The sequence below is a fragment of the Urocampus carinirostris genome, chromosome 15 (genome assembly GCF_059441175.1).
Source record: "Urocampus carinirostris isolate Australia breed hairy pipefish chromosome 15, RoL_Ucar_1.0, whole genome shotgun sequence".
In the NCBI taxonomy this organism is placed as follows: Eukaryota; Metazoa; Chordata; class Actinopteri; order Syngnathiformes; family Syngnathidae; genus Urocampus; species Urocampus carinirostris.
In genome coordinates, this window is record NC_142363.1 from 3,278,801 (window position 1) to 3,298,826 (window position 20,026).

The window sequence follows — 20,026 nt, forward strand, 5'->3', positions numbered from 1 at the left end:
TAAGATCAGGGGATGGTGTAATTGTAACCTGTGCAGTCCTTTGAAACATTTTTTGATTAAGGGCCATATAAATAAATTTGACTGGACTTGACTTGGATGGTGTAATAATAGTCTGTAATAGTCTGTGGTCTGTGCAGCCCTTTGGGACTTATTCTGATTAAGCGCTATACAAATAAACATGACTTGACTTAAGTCTAAACGACTATATTTTGTTGTAATTTGGACTACTACACGAGGTGGTGTATCCCTGGATTTTCACAAAGAAAAGTTTTCCATCTGCCGCAGGGATGTCGAAATTTTGGACTGGCGTGACGTCATCCACTTCGCTACAAGCACCCCTAGGGCATCATGTTCATCTGTTAATAAACAATAGGGTAGACTGCTGGAAGTGTGAATTTCCCTACGGGGATGAATAAAGTATCTATCTATCTATCTATCTATCTATCTATCTATCTATCTATCTATCTATCTATCTATCTATCTATCTATCTATCTATCTATCTATCTATCTATCTATCTATCTATCTATCTATCTATCTAATGTAAAGTTTATGTACTTTATTTTCGTGGACATATCGGCACATTGTCTTAATGCACTGTATTGTTGCAGTTTTCACCATCCAGTGAAGGAAATTAAAGTTTCCATTACTCATTCCCTATGGTCACGGTCCTTTTTGGTCGTTTTAAATTTCAATTTTTTTCTGTCTGCTTCTTTGTAGCTGAATTGCGAAAGCTGGAAGGTCTGAAAACAATGGCGGTGACAACAAATGGCATGAATTTGGCCGGACTACTGCCTCAACTCAAAGATGTGGGTCTAGACTTGATCAATATCAGTTTGGATTCACTTGTACCTGCTAAATTCGAGTTCATTGTCAGGCGAAAAGGTAGGAAGTTTTGCATAACAGTAAAGGTCAAGCGTAAGAATACGGAAGCATAAAAGATACAATTGGAAACACTTAAGTGTGACTTCTTGTTCGTTTTCAACGTTCAGAGCTTAGGGTAAGCTAGCTGAGTGTCAGGGTTTGTACAGGTGTTCGAAATCTTTGGAAATGCTCGAATTTTAATGTTGTGTTTTTAAGGACAGGAAAATGCTTACATTTTGGGAGAAGCAATTGAAAATACTTGAAATTGTTCCAAATTATTAAGTAATTAGTCATTTCACATGTTTTACAGGGGATCTGTGTAAAAAACACTTGAAATATAAATATAAATTTTCACAGATCTACAAAAATGGTTTTGTAAAATGCAAACTTTTTTTGCAGATTTGAAATCGAACACCACAAAATGCGTGAAAATGCGAATCAAAACAATGTAAATAGAAAATATTAACTCATCGGTGTTATAAATACATGATAAAATGCACAACAATTCACTATTTTCACCAATTTAGACACAGATCCTCTGAAAAAAACGCAAAAAATTTAAAATAAAATAAGTAAACCAAAAAAGTAAAGGATCACTAGTCAATTAAAAGATTGAATGCAGTCTGCTTGGGGGCAATCAAGGTCAATAAAATAAGGCCAAATTCAGCTCATTTTTCTGTTTTTATGCATACAGTACTTCCTTTCTTTTTTGTCTTCCGCATTGAACTCCATTAATACCCAACACCTATAGTGCCCTTTCCGTGTTTGTAAACAAGTGCGACATAGCCAAGCTGCGTATACATTGCTGAAGCATAATGGCAGAATTCATGTCAATTTATAGAAGCTCACTGACACAAATGATTGTAGATCATAGATATGAACAGCTCAAGATCGCATAAAATATGTTCTAGAATCAAGATAGCTACTTTATTTTAGTCATCAAACTAAACAAAAAAAAACATTCTTTTGATCAGCCTTTGAAGGTACTGGAAAAATTGGCTCTTAAAAAGCGTGAAAAGTGCTTGAATTTGGCCATAAAAAGGTGTACAAGCCCTGACCAGTGTCTTTCAACCTTTCTTGAACCACGGCACACTTTTTTCATTAAAAAAATCTCGAGGCACACCTTATGTCAAAAATGTTTAAAAAATATTAATTCCGGCATAGGTTTTATGTTTTTTTTTAAGGGACATTGATTATCATTTAGCTCCTAGCTGTATTAAAAAAAAATCACTCCACCTCGTTCCCATCAAGATCAAGCACCTCCTCCTGGATTATTATGACAACTTCAGGCTTAAATTCACTTCCGGGTCAGTAACATCAGACTGGCATCACCTTGGGAAAAGGCATAATAAGGGGTTGTAGCATCTCAGTTACCCTTGTAACATGGTAGTCAAAGGTGCAGAAGTGGTATGCAGAGGGCCAATATCCAGATCAGGTGTTAGCCAGCCTCCCACAAACGCATATATGGATGACCTTACCATCACAACAACATCTGTCCCTGGGAGCAGATGGTTCTGCAAGGTTTGGAGAGACTCATCACATGGGCGAGGATGAGCTTTAAGCCCTCTAAGTCAAGATCCATAGTTCTGAAGAGGGGGAAGTTGGTGGATAAGTTCAGGTTTTCGATCAATACCGCCATCAACTGTGGAGATCCTCGAAAGGGCGATCAGTGGCTTTCTCCGGAAGTGGCTGGGACTTCCCCACAGCCTTACCAGCGCTGCTTTGTACAGGACAAGCAACATCGTCCAGCTATCCTTCAGCGGGCTCACTGTGGAGTTCAAGGTGGCACCTACTAGAGAGGCTCTTGAGTATAGGGGTTATCAGCTGGGGTTGAAGTGACAACCAGAAGGAAGTGGAGAGCTCAAAAGGAAGACACTGAGGCAGAAGACACTGGTTGGGTCCTGGCATTGGGGAGAGCAGGTCTGGGCTTCTTTCCAAAGACAAAAGTGAGTCAGGCCAGAGGGAAGGAGGAACACCATCTTTACCAGGAAGAGCTCTGAGCAGGTGTGAAGGAAGAGCGGGTGAGCAAGGCAGTCGGACTCTAGAAGCTGGAAGCATGGACAAAGTGGAAGAACACATTACAGCTCAAAGTGACTTGGTCAAACATCATTCAAGCAGATTTACACCGTTTCCGTAGTCCGGTTCATTGTGCAGGCAGTTTAAGATGTCCTACCAAGCCCAGTGAACCTTCATGTGTGGGGAAAGAGCGTGACACCCTCCTGCCCCCTTTGCTTTGGAAGAGGCTCCTTGGAACACCTCCTCAGCAGCTGCCCAAAGGCTCTGGTTGATGGTTGCTATCGCTGGCGCCATGACCAGGTTCTGAAAGCAGTTACTGAGAGCATCGTCCTTGCAATCAACACGGGCAAATACTATCAGCCCCCGAACAAGACAGTCAATTTCATTAAGGCAGGAGAAAAACCTAGGGCTTGTGCACAGACAACCACAGGACTCCTCCACATTCCCCCTGATTGCACGTCGACCTTGGGAAACAACTAAGGTTCCCCCAGCACATATCAGCAACATCACTCCGACCAGACATGATAATCATCTCTGAGGCTTCAAAACATGGTCACGCTGGAACTCACAGTGGGAAGAGCGCATTGAGGAAGCCAATGAAAGAAAACGTGCAAAGTACCAAGAGATGGTGGATTGGGGCAGGGGCTGGAAAGTTTTCTTTGAACCAATAGAGGTCGGTTGCAGGGGTTTTGCTGGACGATCCTACTGCAAAATCCAGACGGTTGGGTGTGACAGGGGCAGCCAATAAGAAAGCCATTAAATCCGCTAGTGAAGCTGCAGACAAAAACCACCAGGTGGCTTTGGCTCAAAAAGGCAGATCCGTGGGCTGCTACGCAAGTTGAGGCGTGGGTCACCTGGGCGAGAGTGTCTGATGTTGCGAAACTGGAAACACTCAATGAATTTGCTACTACATCACTGATGATGCGTCCCAGTTGCATCCAGGAGATGTCTCTTTCAAGAAAAAGTCAAGAACTATCATGCAAACATGTTTTTAATATTACATGTAGGTCAATAAATTTGCATTTAGGTGACATAACATAAGCCTCACCTAAAGGGAGCTAACGGAATTGTCCAACATTTGCTGCTACAAAAACCCATAAAAAGGCTGGGCAAAAAAATGAGAAGTAAAATGGTGCGCTTTAGTCACTTTTAGTCTCCGTACTTTATATTTTTCCTTTTGCTTTTTAAACACTCATATTTGGTTGCATGACCCAATACAGCTACAGTTATCACACCCTGTCCCTTTAAAACTTAAATGATCTGCATATTGCCTAAATCTGGGGTGCCAAACTCATTTTAACAGAGGCCCACATAGGTGTAGTAGGTGTCCTCAGAGGATTAATGTAAGTTATTAATGTATCTAATTATACTCGAATGGTTTGTAAATAAATGTTACTACTTCTCCATGGAAAATAACTGAATTTAATAATCATTAAGTAACAAGCAGCAATAGCATTGAAAAAATGTTCATACAAATATATAAGATATAAACTAAATATGTTGAAATCTTCTTGGATATTTCTTGGAAAAGGTCTTTCTCAATTCCAATCATTGGTATTTATATTGAAACACCACTGTGTAGTGATGCTGAGCAGTATCGTGAGTATTGTAGTGGTCAGGCATTGTGGTAAATTAAATTTTTTGGTCAAATCTGCCTTTAAACCCATTAATTTTTAGATGCTTTCATATTTAAGAATTTCGCAGGCCACGAAAAATTATGTGGCGGGCTTCATTTAGCCGCGGCTTATGAGTTTTAAATTAACAGTACAGTAATTTATTTTTCAGTCCCCATTCGTCAGGGTGTAATACAGCTTATTCAATTTGGTTAATAGGTTGAAATATTTTTAACATGTTTTTTAAGGGTTTGGGCTCTTGGTTTCCTAAAAAAAACAATTATAATACGACTTTGAATGAGCAAAAGCTACAATATGTCACAAAAGTGAGAACACCCCTCACATTTCTGCAGAGATTTCAACATAATGTTTAATTGAACAACAATGAAACAACATTGACACATTAAAAGGTAGTCTGTGTAAAGCTTATATAGCAGTGTAAATTATTTTTTCCTTCAAATAACTCTAAATATAGTCATAGGAGCTAAACCACTGGAAACAAAAGTGAGTGCATCCTTAAGTAAGTTAACTAAAGTTTAATATTTAGTGTGCCACAATGAATTTGCAGAACCTTTTTAATCCTCCTGGCCATGGATTTTACCAGAGCCTCACAAATTGCCACTGGAATGGTCTTACACTCCTCCATGACAACATGACTAAGCTGAGGGATATTTAAGATCCTTCCACTTGAGGATGCCACAAAGATGTTCTGTTGGATTTAGATCTGGAGACATGCTTGTTCAGGCCATCCATTTTACCCTAAGCCCCTTTAGAATGGCCTTGGTCATCTTTAAAGCGTATTTGAAGTTATTGTCAGGCTGAAACATTGCCCTGCGACCCAGTTTCTGGTGGGAAGGGATCATTTTGTACTCCAGTATTCCACCGTACTTTCCTGAGTTTGTGTTTCCCTTAATGAAATGCATCTCCCCCCAATTCCAGTTGCACTCATGCAGCCCCAAACCATGACATTCCCAACACCATGCTTGATTTTAGGCACGACAAAAACATGTTTGTACCCCTCACCTGGTTGCCGCCACACATGCAATATACCATCTGAAACAAATTTATCAATCTTGTCTCATCAGTCCAGAGGACATCTTTCCAATAAACCATGGCCTTTGTTGACATACTACTTTTTGTCAGATGTTCCATAAAACATTATAATGAAATATTTGCAGAAATGTGAGGGGTATACTAACTTTTGTGACATACTGTATCTGCCAGTGGAATAAGAAAAAGTTTTACTCTGATTTTATTTTTATTTTTTTAGTAAAACAAGAAAATAATAATTACAATCAGGAAAATTATGTGCAAGCTTTTTACTTTGATTTATTTTATAGTTATTTGTTTCATTAAAAGATATATATCTACATACACCCGTATATACAAAGGGGGAAGTTTTGGTCTTGGTATTGTATGGGACATAGCACATTTTTTTCAAGTGATCACACTAGAAAAGTCTCACGGCACACTATTGTCCCCTTGCTCACTGGTTGCTAAAACACTGGTCTACACCATATAAGCCTTGACTGGCTGACGTGGATCTGTCTCACTTTGAGGAGACAAAGTGACAGCAGGCCCAGTTGTGGGCGTATGGATTCAAGATTCAAAGTGTTTATTGTCATATGCACAGTACAGAACCACAATTCGCTGCACAATGAAATTCCTACTTTGCTGTCCGGACAGTTGCCAGCATAATAAATCTAAGATACTATATACATGTATACATGAAATAATATTTCGAACATCAAAAGATGAAAATACAAGATTAGCTCAAGATGAGTTAAGGTAACAAGATAAAAATAAGATAGAACACAGTTGAAAGTGATTGTAGTGTGCTGACCGTGTCTGTGATGTATTGTTCGATCAGCAGCCGTTTAAGACTCTGATAGCAGAGGGGTAAAAAGAGTTCTTTATATGGGTTATCTTGCATTTCACACTCCTGTACCTCCGTCCTGAGGGTAAGAGTGTAAACAGTCCGTGTTGTGGGTGGGTGGGGTCCTGAATGATGGAGGCAGCCTTCCTGTGGACTCTGCGGTGGTATATGCTCTGCAGAAGGGGCAGTGGAGTCCTGGTGATCCTCTGAGCGTTTTTAACCACTCTCTGCAGGCGTTTGCGGACCATGGCTGTGATACTGCCGTACCAAACAATGATGCAGCTGGTCAGGATGCTCTCCACGATGGAGCTGTAGAAGTTGCTGAGGAATGCACAGATGGAGTGAAAGAGATTAGGAAAAAAGGAGAAGAGAGAAAGTTATGGCTAATGGACAAAGCCACCTTTGGGGAATAAAAGGCTCCCTTGTTTAATCATTGAAAGGTTAACTAGGTTAACTCAGTGCAGAGCAAGGTTCAGATGAGCTGGAATAGTAACACATGTACAAAACTTACCAAAACATTTAAACTGCCTCATTCTTCTTCACAGGGTTCCACAAGGTCATAGAAGGCATTGACAAGGCAATCGAAATGGGCTACAACCCAGTCAAGGTATCTTGAAGCCTCTTATTGTATCGGATGGATTCTGAGAGATCAAGTGAAAAAATAGTGATAATAATCTGAAAATACAGTATTTTCCGCACTTTAAAATGCACTGGATAATAAGGCGCACTTTGAAAAAAATACTCTTTTGTGACATTTTTTCATATATAAGGCAAAGGGAATTAAAACTACAGTAAGGGCTAAGGTTGCATGAAAATAAAAAAATAAAGTAGTACCGTTTTTTTTTTGCGGTCAATCAGAATATATCACTGATCACTATTGCATATGATTCAATGCAACAAGAATCCAACCCAGATTGCAGCAGGGAGCACTACGGATCCTATCCACTAGGTCACAACAGATACACCCTACACATGAGTTTTATATCATCACAGTATTCTTATTCACTGTACCAAATTGTTGATGTTATCATTGGGCCAGGCTGCGAGAATATTGTCAGACATTGAACCGGTCTTTATTGTATCGCCGACTTGCAAAGTTTTTAGGAAGCACACGAGATTCTGAACTGAATGAAGAGAAAGGCATTGTGGGAAGTGTTTTGGGCTTCCTGAAAGATGTAAATGAATGCACTTTATGTTTTCTCGTTTTAATTATAAGGTTGCATTTTATCATCATATTATTTGTTGTAGATCAACTGCGTAGTCATGCGAGGCCTCAATGAAGACGAACTGCTGGATTTTGTGGCTCTGACAGAGAAGAAGCCCCTGGAAGTGCGTTTCATCGAGTATATGCCATTCGATGGTTAGTAGACTTTACACCAGAGGTCTCAAACACAATTTACTAGGGGACCGCCGTAACAAGGGTTTGGGTTAGGTCTGGCCAAATAGGGTTTTCCACAGGAAAATTTCTCATAAAAATATTCAACTAACTCTTTAAAGAGGAAAACCCAAATATGGTTAGATGGATGGAATGAATCATGCGCCGGATATGAAGTTGGTCAATATAATAAATGTTAGAATGTGTGTTGAGAATAGATGAAAATAGGGAAGGATAGTTCAGAATGACTGATATCAACGCATATGATACGGAGGGGCTTAACCAGTGTGTGAAGTCAGGCCTCACCGCTGAATAAGGGTTGCCTGGCACGGCAACTCACCCCTTGTTGAGCTGTGGTCTTAATGTTCGGTGTCAGGTTTGGAAGAGCAAAGTGGAATGAATGTGCTCTTGACTCTAGCCACCTCCCACTAAGGGGATATGACTTCGGTATATAGATAGATAGTTAGATTAATCACTTAAAAAGTAGTTCAGGGTGTTTAATACAATATGTGTTTTGGATGTGCCATTCCAACAATAACCCCAGATGTGTGTCTTCTTGTGTGTCAGGCAACAAATGGAACTTTAAAAAGATGGTGAGCTATCAGGAAATGTTGGATTGTATCAGGCAGCAGTGGCCCGACTTGCAAACGCTTCAAAATGGACACTCAGACACAGCAAAGGTTTGTGTTCCAAAAATGATCTCAATCCTCTTATTGTGTTGTCAAATAAACATCTACAGCAGAAATCGAGAACCCATTTATACTCAAAAAGCCATAAAAGCAAAATATTTGTATTCTATTTTGGGGAAGTGCCACACCCTATATTTTGAGACAAAATTCAAGTAAACCACAAAACCCGCTCTACAGACAAAAGCTTATTCCGCAACACTTTTTATTTACTTTTGTTACATTTGATGATTTGATAAAATTTATGAAATAAGATAATAGCCTGCGTCCCAAATATCAACAAATATACCGCTTGAAACATGTGTTTCCTCCGTAATTACTTAAGATAGTTGAGGCTCATTTTGACCATCATATTTTTCATAAATGATTGTTTCAAATCAATGTGCAAGCAGTTATTTTGTAAAAAGTCACTCCATTCTTCAAACGAGGATCCGCCGTATTTACTTTCCGAGCAGACGGCGCAGGGCAAGAGACAGGAAGGAGTGTTTGCGCTGTGTTGAGTGCTGTGTTACATAGCTCCACTCCTCCCACCCGCTCACCCAATCAAATTGTTCTGTGTGCTGTTTTGGCGTATTTACAGTTTGTTATGTGTATTTTCATCACAAGTTGTTGCAACAGTAAACACAGATTGTTTAATGTGCTTCCATATAAACAATGTATTGGCAATACACAGCCAAAATGAGTTGTTTTGGTGCAATTCATTGACTCTAAACCATGATTAAAAATGTGTCCTATACACTGGTACTTCTACTTACTAATTTAATTTGTTCTAGGAGTAGCTTCGTAACCTGAAAACTTCGTAAGTAGAGATGCTTTTTGAATGGAAATGCGCTTCTCCGCTCCAAGACCCGCCAAAGTACATTATGATCATTTAATAAATCATAAAAGAGCATTAGAACATGAAACAAATACATGTTAACATTTTGTTATTCCATAATGAACATAGAACAAAAGGCACATAATGTAAAAAAACAAAAACAAAGAATTAACTTAATTTAAAAAATATTATTTCACCTTTTTGCCTTCGCCTTTCTTGAAAGACTGATCCATGACATCAGCTTTTGCCGGCTTTTGTCAATCCGTCGGAAACGCACGTGGCAGACGTCATATTGAGAGACTTGTCAACACTTTTTCACAGTGAATGTTGTCCACAAATTTTAAGACTGTATTTTTGCTAAAATGTCTTTAATATTAATTTGGGCTGTGTCCTCCTCCCTGCGATCTTGCCGTAATCCCTTCTCCTCCTTGTTTCTGAAATCCAAACTCTGAACTGTGACAGTGACAAAAGAGCATGCTGGGATGATGAATGCGCACCAGATTGCCAGGCAGATTTTAAGCGATAGCCAGTCTGTTTGCGTTCTGGAAACTTTGTAAGAGCGGCACGTAACGTACTGTATTTTTGACATCGTATCCTGAATGCCTTTGTAACTAGAGGTAACATTTTCCCATTCAGGTACTTCTTAACTTGAAACTTTCGTATGTAGAGACATTCGTAAGTAGAGGTACCACTGTATATACTGGATAGTACCGCTATGAACTTTAGTCTTGGTTCGGGTTTGCGTGCACTACAATATACAATATATCACTCAAATTTGGAACAACATGGAGAATACTGTATATGCATGGAAACAATTTGTCTCCAAGCCATACATAGTCATGAAAGGAGCCATATATGGCTTGTGGGTCAAAGGTTCCTGACCCCTGCTCTACACTATTGATCTATTACTTAAAGCTTCAACTCGAAAAACAAGATTGTAACTGTAAAGTTAATACTGGTTGAGTAAAACAGCTTTTAAATCGAAATATTTTAACTCATTTAACATTAAGTCAAGTGAAGAAGACAGACTTTATCTTCCTCCATATGTTCAAATCAACGCCGGGGTCGTTTTTACCATAAGACATAAAATAAGTAAAAATGAATATTCTGGGCATTAAATCAAACAACCAAAAAATCTTAGAACAGTAATGCACAAATGCTAACTTCCCCTTCGGTTAGCCTGTAGTCTGGAAGTATTTTCACAATAATCATCTTTAACATTTTTACTGCATGTTGAACAGACATTCAAGGTGCCAGGCTTTGCAGGACATGTGGGCTTCATCACCTCCATGTCAGACCATTTCTGTGGATCTTGCAACCGATTACGCATCACTGCAGATGGCAACCTTAAGGTAAAATACTACAACTATTAATATACAACTATGAGAGGCTGTTTGAGAAGTAAATGATACTTGCTCTCACATTTAACATACTGTCACACATGCACTACTATACTCTCGTACAGACACAGTCATACCCATGAACAAACACTACTCTTTCACATACTATAATACTAGAGCAGTGGTTGGGAACCTTTTTGAGCCGCAGAGCAGTAATAGCAACATATTTATATTTTTTTGAGAGAAAGAGCCATACCATTCATATTTTATGACAAAATTCAGCAAAACTGCCAAACTTGTTCTCCAGACAAAATGTGAATTTCCCTTCGGGGATGAATAAAGTATCTATCTATCTATCTATCTATCTATCTATCTATCTATCTATCTAATTTTTCAGCGCAATTTATTTCTCCGTGTGACGTTGCAGTATTTTATTAAATTTATGAAATTAGAAAAAACACTTGTCTCCCTCCCACAGTTACTTAAAGCCCCAGTATGTAATATTTGGCCACTAGATGGCAACATGTTGTCTGGTACAAGTAAGGGTCAATGATACACGGCAGAGCTTTGCGGCAGGATGCCGGATGAACATGGCGCCGATCCAAGAAGGGATTCCACCGTACAAAAAGAAATACAAATTTCTCAACCGATGATTTTTTATAAAAATTAACATTGGTATAATATTTCATGTATTTTTGCCCAGTTCTCATATCTATGGATAAAAGGTTGTTTGGACGACTAGGAGGCACTAAATATTACACAATTTCCCTTTAAGATCATTGAGGCTCATTTTGACCTTCATTTTTTTGTAAATAATGGTTTACACGTTAAAGTGCAAGCAGGGTTCTTTTGCAAATATGACAAGAAAAACTAGAAACAATAAGTTAATGGATGTATTTCCCTTCAGTGCAGTGGGTGCATGTAAGAAAGAGGCAAGCAAGATGTGTTGCACAGCTCCACTGACCCAATCATTTTTTTCTGTGTGCTAGCATTAGTGGGTAATTACAGTTTTTTGTGGGTTTTTATCATAAAGTGTCTTAACAGTGAACATACATTACTCGATGAGCTTCCATATAAAAGATTCTTCAGCAATGTACAGCCAAAACGTGGTCTATTGGTTTGACACCTTGTCTGTAAAGAGTAGGTAAAACCTGTTGCTTTACTTACTGGACTCTTGGTTAAAATATTAAGTTTTGAATGAATAGAAAAATAGCGCACACAATAGTAAAACAATAAAATATCCAAGTATTTGTCAAAACACCTAACAACAAACAAAAATACATACAAACGTATGCTATTTACTTGCAGATTCGTTAGGTACTTTTTTAAATGAAAACAGTCTTGGGGGGCCTTCTTCCATACACAATTGCTATTAAAAGTTCGTCTCCAGATCAACCAGAGAGATTACCAGAGAGATGGTGGTGGACTTCAGGAGAACCAGAACTCACCCGGTTCCTGTAACCATCAAGGGAGAATGTGTAGAAGACCTACAAATACCTGGGTGTGCAGCTGGACAACAAACTGGACTGGACTGCCAACACAGAAGCTCTATGTAGGAAAGGGCAAAGCCGACTTTACTTCCTCAGAAGGCTGGCCTCCTTCAACATCTGCAAAAAGCTCCTGAAAATATTCTATGAGACAGTTGTGGCAAGCGCCCTCTTCTATGCGGCAGCGTGTTGGGGAGGCAGCGTCAAGAAGAAGGATGCCTCTCGTCTCAATAAACTGGCTAGGAAAGCGAGCTCTGTTGTGGGCAAAGAGCTGGACAGCCTAACAACAGTAGCTGAGAGACGAGCACTGAAAAAGCTGAGGTCAATCATGGACAATCCATCGCATCCACTACACACCATTATCTCCAGACAGAAGAGCAGTTTCAGCGACAGACTGCTGTCACTGTCTTGTACTACGGACAGACTGAAGAGATCTTTTCTTCCTCATGCCATGAGGCTCTTTAACTCCACCCGGCAGAGTAAAGGCCCACATTAAACCACACCACCTACATTGGATATTACCGAATCTTACTGCAATATGTATTCTGTGTAGTACTATTTAGTTAGTCTATATAACACGCTACAGTGGGCATTTGCACGTCACACTGGGTATTTGTATATTGTATTCTTTTGGCTTTATTATTGTACTGTTCTCAGCTCAGGGATGCTGCTGGAAATGTGAATTTCCCTTAGGGGATGAATAAAGTATCTATCGATCTATCTATCTATCTAAGATCAACAAAATGTAGTCTTGAGACACCCGCTGTTGGATCAAAGTTGTACTACCAGCTTGTTAATCGCATGACACAACGAATATATGATAACATTTGTTTTTAATAATTGGTTTTAATCAATTATATCTATTCGTTGTTGTAGCTCTGGAGTATAGTAGTGTATGTATAATGGCATAGTAATGGGGGTAAGAGAGTATAGTAAGTAGTGTGTCAAGAGAGTATAGTAGTATGTGCATGAGAGTATAGTGGCATATGTGAAAGAGTACAGTGGCATGTGTGAGATTTTAGTAGTTGGCGTATGAGAGTATAGTAGTTTCGTTAAAAGAGTATAGTACTGTGTGTATGAAAGGTATAGTACTGGTAATATCTGTGAGAGTATAGTGTTGTTTGTATGAGACTGTAGTAGTGTGTGTGAGAGAGTATAGTAGTGTGTTTGAGAGTATAGTTGTGCATTCGTGTGTCTATGATGTTAAAAGAGAGAACAAGTATGATTTACTCCTATACACAAAACTCCCCCCTCTTGCACCCACAGGTGTGTTTGTTCGGCAACTCTGAAGTGTCCCTCAGAGATGTGTTGCGCTCTGGCGCGTCCGATGAAGATTTGCTGCAAATAATTGGAGCTGCTGTGAGCAGGAAAAAGAAACAGCATGCAGGTAAGCTCATTCTTTTAAAGAACATTTATTTGCCTCCAAGTATTCACAGAGTGATGGCTTTTTAGGTATGTTCAACATCTCCCAAATGAAGAACAGGCCCATGATCCTCATCGGTGGGTGATAATACAGCTGTACGTAATAAATCTCATACTGGCTTGTAGTCAAGTTTCCTTTTTTTATTTATTGTCGCCATGTCGGAAATTGGGTGGGCTAAAGTTCTCACAGAAAGCCATGGGCAAGGTGACCAAAAGGCTGGTGGAATGGTCCCTTTTTTTGGTTCAAATGTATTTTATACTGCCGTCAACATTAATGGCAGGCCCATCCATCCATCCATTATCTGCACCACTTATCCTCAGTAGGGTCGCGGGGGTGGTGTAGCCCATCCCAGCTATCTTCCGGCAGTGGGCAGGGGACACCCCGAACTGGTTGCCAGCCAGTCGCAAGGCACACAGAGACGGACAACTCACTTGCTCATTCACACCTATTGACAATTTGGACTGGCCAATCAACCTGACATGCATGTTTTTGGAATGTGGGAGGAAACAGGAGTGCCCGGGGGAAACCGACGCAGGCACGGGGAGAACATGCAAACTCCCTACAGGAATGTTCGATCTCATGACCTCAAAATTGTGCCGCACACACGCTAACCACCGCGATGCCCTAATGGCAGGCAACATATTATTCATTTTGTGATATAGGCCGCCGGCCAGTAAAAATGTAATCACGGCCATAACTGCCCCCCAGGCTGGTCTTTGGACATGGCTGTAATCTGGCCTTAAAAGACTGCATCATAACAATAGTGCAATGATAAGCAGTCCAATAACATTTACCATTAACAAAACTCCCAAATAAGTCGATAAATAAGATATGAGTCCCCATTGTTCTCTACAATACCCATTACACCTGGCAAGATGTATATTTTTCACAGCCTTGCACACTTTAGGGTGGTGATGGCCCTTTGCATGTTGAGTGTGTCGATTTCACTCATTGCAGCTATCTCTGTCGCTGGGTATCTGATAAGAATAGCAGATGTAAGAAATAAGGAGAGAAGACATCAATGGATTTTTAACTTGGAAGGTGAACAGGAAGAGAGCCCAAACCTCAGATAGGAGATTTGAACCTGTTTATGTCCTCCCCAGAGCCTTTTCTTTTTATGAACTCTACTAGATTCCAAAAGCAGAACCACACTAAAGGGCAACATGATTGACCAATAGTGACAATGATTGTTAAGGAAGTCATTTATTGTATGTTCCATTGCTACTAATCCACCGATTTTTGCTATTTTTACTACATTCGCAAATAACGTGGTTGCCGTGGCTGTCTATTATTTTTTCTATTATCATTGTGCACAGTTGCTTGTTATTTTGGCTCACTGTTCATTGTTTTGTCTATTACAGACTATGGTTTGTTGTTTTGCTTAATATGCGCTATTTCACTATTGTCCAATCATGTTGCCATGCTTTAATTCCCACACCGCTTAGGGTTGATTTGGTTTTTGTATCCTTAAAGTTCGAAATAAAAAAGAGGGTGTTCAGGGGGAGCAGGAGAGCAGGGCTTCGAATCCCTTATCTTAAGACTTGCATTCCCTGCAAGTAAAATCCATTGATGTCTTCTATCTTTATTTTTGTAACATCTACTCTGATTTAAGCTTGACAATGATGTTAACAGTACGTAATTGTCAAACCAATGAAAAATAGTATGCAATAATAGTCAAAGTAATGAATTAGAATCTAATGCAATTTTCCTTTACAGGTGTCCAATAAAAAATGAATACACTTATCAGTATCTTTGAAACTGGTTGTCCCTTCTGTTCCAGGTATCACATCAAAAGGCTTCCTAAAGTGCTTCCCCCTTTTCATTCAGCATATTGGAAAAACATTGAATTTTTGCCAGCAAAACGCACAACTAGCTCTTAGGAGACTGGACCTCATGTGCCTTCAAGACTACACTTCAGGACAAGTTGGGGATGACTGCTGCTTATCAAATACAAATAATTGTGGCTCCAGTCTTGATGAAAAGACATTGCGCTTTTGTAAAGGACAACACCACATGTTTGATTTTAATAGTTTCCAAAATAACAACTCCCAAACTAGAGATAACATAAACCACGTATTAGGTAGACACTTAGTAATTGAGTCCAAATTTAACTTTTCTCAACACAGCATTAGACAATATCACAACACAACTTTCAGCAAGGAACCCTCCTTGTCACAGTCGGAGATCCAAGACGAGACCAAACTGACGCACACGGATGCCCAAGGCCGAGCATGCATGGTGGATGTTGGTTACAAAACCCTGACGCGTCGGACAGCAATGGCTAGTGCGTCTGTCCTTTTGGGCCCCATTGCCTTCGAGCTGCTGCAGAAAAACCACATTACCAAAGGCGACGCCCTGGTCGTGGCCCAGTTAGCCGGAATTGCAGCCTCCAAACAGACCTCTACCCTCATCCCGCTTTGCCACTTGCTCCCTTTGGACCACACCTCAGTCACGCTGGACCTGGACAAGCAGAAGAACCTGGTAGTCATCACGGCGACCTGTCGCACAACCGGCAGGACAGGTGTTGAGATGGAAGCTTTGACTGCAGTTTCTGTGGCAGCGCTGACTGTTTATGATATGTGTAAGGCCGTGAGCCATGACATCACCATTACAGATATTAAGCTGCTCAGTAAGACGGGAGGGAAGAGGGACTTTCAGCGGGCTTCGTGATCTCTTACTGAGGGTATTTTTTCTATTTTAAGAGTCTAAACCAGGGTCGTCAACTAGTCTGACCCACCCTAATGACAAGCTGCGACCCAAGTCGGAAAAAAAAATTCCACTTCTGAAATGTATCAATTGAAAGGATTGTGCCATTTGAAGCAGAAAGAGTAGAATATATTTACCTTTCTTTTTCAAAAATCAACCATTAAAACCAAAAATACTTAAAGTACCATATATACTCACATATAAGCCTAGATTACATATACACTGACCGACCCCCTTCAACTGCTTTAAAATACACACATACTAAAAGAAATACAGACAAAAAATATTCATAAGACATGTACAACAACATTATTTATGTAGATATTGAAGATTATTAACAAAAGCTAAAAACATACTTTTTTAAACCACTTACTGTACGTTAAAACAGTAGTTTAATGACGGACACTAGTACACTAGTACATTTTCGTAATTTGCAATCATTTCCTTCTTCAACTTGATGGTTGTTGTCACTCCTTTCCACATTACATAACTACTAACTTTATTGGGACCCATTACTATGGTCAAAAACAAGAAATAAAACACCAAAATCACAATAGTAGCCTAGATGGTAGTGTGCCCGCTTTGAGACTGGGAGGTCGCTGGTTCGCGCCTCGGCCGAGTCATACCTAATTGGTATAATGGCGGCGCCCTCTGTTGGCTGCGGCTGCATCGACTCGCTACAACGGGTCAGGTGTATCAACATTTCGTTCTGTGTACATTGTTACAAAGAATGACAATACAAAGGAAATTATTATTATTATTATTATTATTATGTAGTCCCTCTCAAACACAATCAGGGTGGACTTTATCGCCATCCACTGTTAAGGAGTGTAATTGACCCTCAGTTATTTGCCAAGGCAAAGGCCCGCAACCAACAGAAAGAAGGTCTGCATTTGGGTCGGGACCTGCCAGTTAAGGAACACTGCTCTAAACTACATATGTCAAAAAATGTTTGAGAAGCACAAGAGTAAAATTAGCTGCATTGTGTCAAACGATGACTTGCAGTTTTAAATATGTCCACTGGATGTTGCCTAAGCCAAGCGCCAATTTGCTAATAAATGAAATATAACAGAAAACATAACAGCAAACTTCTCATAATCAGGTAAACATTTTAATGTAGAAACAAAAAGCAGAAGAAATATTAAATCATTAAATCAATCCTTTTAAATAGTGTTTGTATGCATTTTTTTCCTCGCCACTCTGCATGAGTTCCCCTGAGTTAAATACATTCTAGTGGAAATGCATTAAATTGTTGTTTGGCTCTGTAAGAAGCATATTAAGGTTCTAGCATGGCCTAGCCAAGTCGAAAATCTTTGGAGGGAGCTCAAACTTCATGTTTCTCAGCGACAGCCCAGAAACCTGACTGATCTAGAGAGGATCTGTGTGGAGGACAGGGCCAAGATCCCGCCTGCAGTATGTACAAACCTGGTGAAAGACTACAGGAAACATTTGGCCTCTGTAATAGCAAACAAAGGCTACAGTACCAAATATTAACATTCATTTTCTAAGGGGTTCAAATACTTATTTGCAGCTGTATCACTCAAATAAATTGTGAAAAAAAACATGCATTGTGATTTCTGGATTTTTCTTTTTAGTGTATCGCTCAACATGTCTCTCCCCCTTTTTCTTTTTTTTCCTTGCTTTCCCCCCCAGTTTTCTCCCTTTGTTTTTTTAGCGGTTTACGTCTTGAATCTTTTATTTTTTCTTTATTTTTTCTTCTTTTGTATATTTTTCCCTAGGTTTTCTTTCTTCGTTGTTCTTGCTTTTTCTTATTTATTTCCTGCTAACTTTTTACTCATTTTGTCCTTGCTTTATTATGTTGAATGCATCATTGACCTGAAATCGTCTTCACAACTGCGTGGTCGGAAAAACTATATTACGGAAGTTATGCAGTCCCATTTACTATGTCCAATGAGAGGACAAACAGTAGAATTGCGTTTATTAAATGGACAGTGTTTATTATTTATCACCTCCAAGTGGTAAAAAAATACCTTTAAAGGGACAGGGTGTATTGGTTAGCGCCTCGTAGTGGGAAATATGTAATTCATTAAAAATATGTATTATGTTTAAATAATACGCAAAATACATGAAGTATCCTACTAATTTTACACAACACTCAAGGAGTTGCAATAATTGTCCGCCATCTTGTTTCTACGGGTACCCCAAAACATCAAAAATCCTGCGCTAGAAATGAGAAGTAAAATTTTGCATATTGGACACTTTTGGACAGTTTGTATTCGTTTTTGTTCACGTTACACAATACACTGACATCTAATGGTCAAATATTACACAGTGTGCCAATAATTTATGAATAAACACCGTTTCGGGGGAGAGGGAGTCCGACCAGGGCCGTAACCCGCAAACGCACATAACGCGCATTGCGTAGGGCATCAAGTGCCCTGGAGAGCACTAGAGAAAATTAGGGTCATGAAAAAAGTGTTAATACTTTTGTTAATAGGGTTGAACAATACCATACCAGTCAACCTCCACGGCTCCATGCCCTTCGTATTTTCCCTTACAAAATACGAAATAATCTTACACCATTATTTTTTTTTTCAAACGTGTTTACTGTATTTATGTAGTGTAACATGTTATATTGTACATGTGTTTCGTTATATCATCTATATTGTAACATATATTGTAACATACATCCATCCATTATCTGTACCGCTTATCCTCAGTAGGGTTGCAGGGGTGCTGGAGCCCATCCCAGCTATCTTCGGGACTGGTTGCCAGCCAGTCGCAGGGCACACAGGGACAGACAATTTGCTCGCTCATTCACACCTAGGGACAATATATATATATATATATATATATATATATATATATATATATATATATATATATATATATATATATATATTCAAAAAAAACATACATTTCAGGTGAATTGGCCGGTCCGAATTGTCCCTAGGTGTGAATGAGCGAGTGAGTTGTCTGTCCCTGTGTGCCCTGCGACTGGCTGGCAACCAGTTCAGGGTGTCCCCTGCCCAATGCCCGATGATTGCTGGGACGGGCTCCAGCACCCCCGCGACCCTTCTGAGGATAAGCAGTGCAGCTGATGAGATGATATATATATATATATATATATATATATATATATATAGCCTAGATGGTAAGGCGCCCGCTTTGAGACTGGGAGGTCGGTGGTTCGCGCCCCGGCCGAGTCATTCCTAAGACTTAAAAAGTGGTCGGCGGCGCCCTCTGTTGGCTGCGGCTGCATCGGCTCGCTACAACGGGTCAGGTGCAATCGACATTTCGTTCTGTGTACATTGTTACACAGAATGACAATACAAGGAAATTATTATTATATATATATATATATATATATATATATATATATATATATATATATATATATATCATTTCGTTGTGAGGTACTGAGTTGCTCAACATGAATGAGTTTTTTTATAAAAAAAGTTCAAAAATTAAGTTGCTTGGACGTTCACTGTAGAAGGAAAAAATACATGCAAATATAATTAATAATAATAATACATTTTCTTATTCAAATTATTAATTCATTTTCCCCATTAATTTATTGTTGGTAATATACTGATTATACTTCCTTTTTTTCTTAACTTCTTTACACAACATAATTCGTAATATAATGCATCGAAGCAGGTGAGCCTGCTCTCTTTAATGACTTGAGCCGAAAAAGCAAAAACGTACAGGTTGAAAGGTATGCAATACCTGTACAAAAGCAGCATAAATCAAATTTCCAGAGAAAAGGGGTGACTCTGCTTTGTGCCCCGACCTATCTCCAGTCTCATGGTGCCCCCTCCTAGTGGTATGTTCGACTACCTGAGTCGAAATATTGAATTATT

General features: G+C 39.4%; 1 protein-coding gene across 3 annotated transcripts in view; it reads left to right on the forward strand.

Annotated features, from left to right (window-relative positions):
- Positions 1-17,768, forward strand: part of mocs1 (molybdenum cofactor synthesis 1) — a 30,626-nt gene extending 12,858 nt beyond the window's left edge. Inside the window, exons 4-11 of one of the 3 annotated variants that reach the window (XM_088354750.1) lie at positions 720-884; positions 6,914-6,975; positions 7,617-7,728; positions 8,311-8,423; positions 10,488-10,598; positions 13,340-13,460; positions 13,526-13,573; positions 15,277-17,768. In XM_088354750.1, coding sequence (XP_088210876.1) covers positions 720-884; positions 6,914-6,975; positions 7,617-7,728; positions 8,311-8,423; positions 10,488-10,598; positions 13,340-13,460; positions 13,526-13,573; positions 15,277-16,166 — 1,622 coding nt within the window. In that variant the 3' untranslated portion in view covers positions 16,167-17,768. Of the gene's footprint in view, positions 1-719; positions 885-6,913; positions 6,976-7,616; positions 7,729-8,310; positions 8,424-10,487; positions 10,599-13,339; positions 13,461-13,525; positions 13,592-15,276 lie in introns of all 3 variants that reach the window. The other 2 variants (XM_088354752.1, XM_088354751.1) reach the window with 2 other exon arrangements.
- The last annotated feature ends 2,258 nt before the right edge of the window (positions 17,769-20,026 follow it).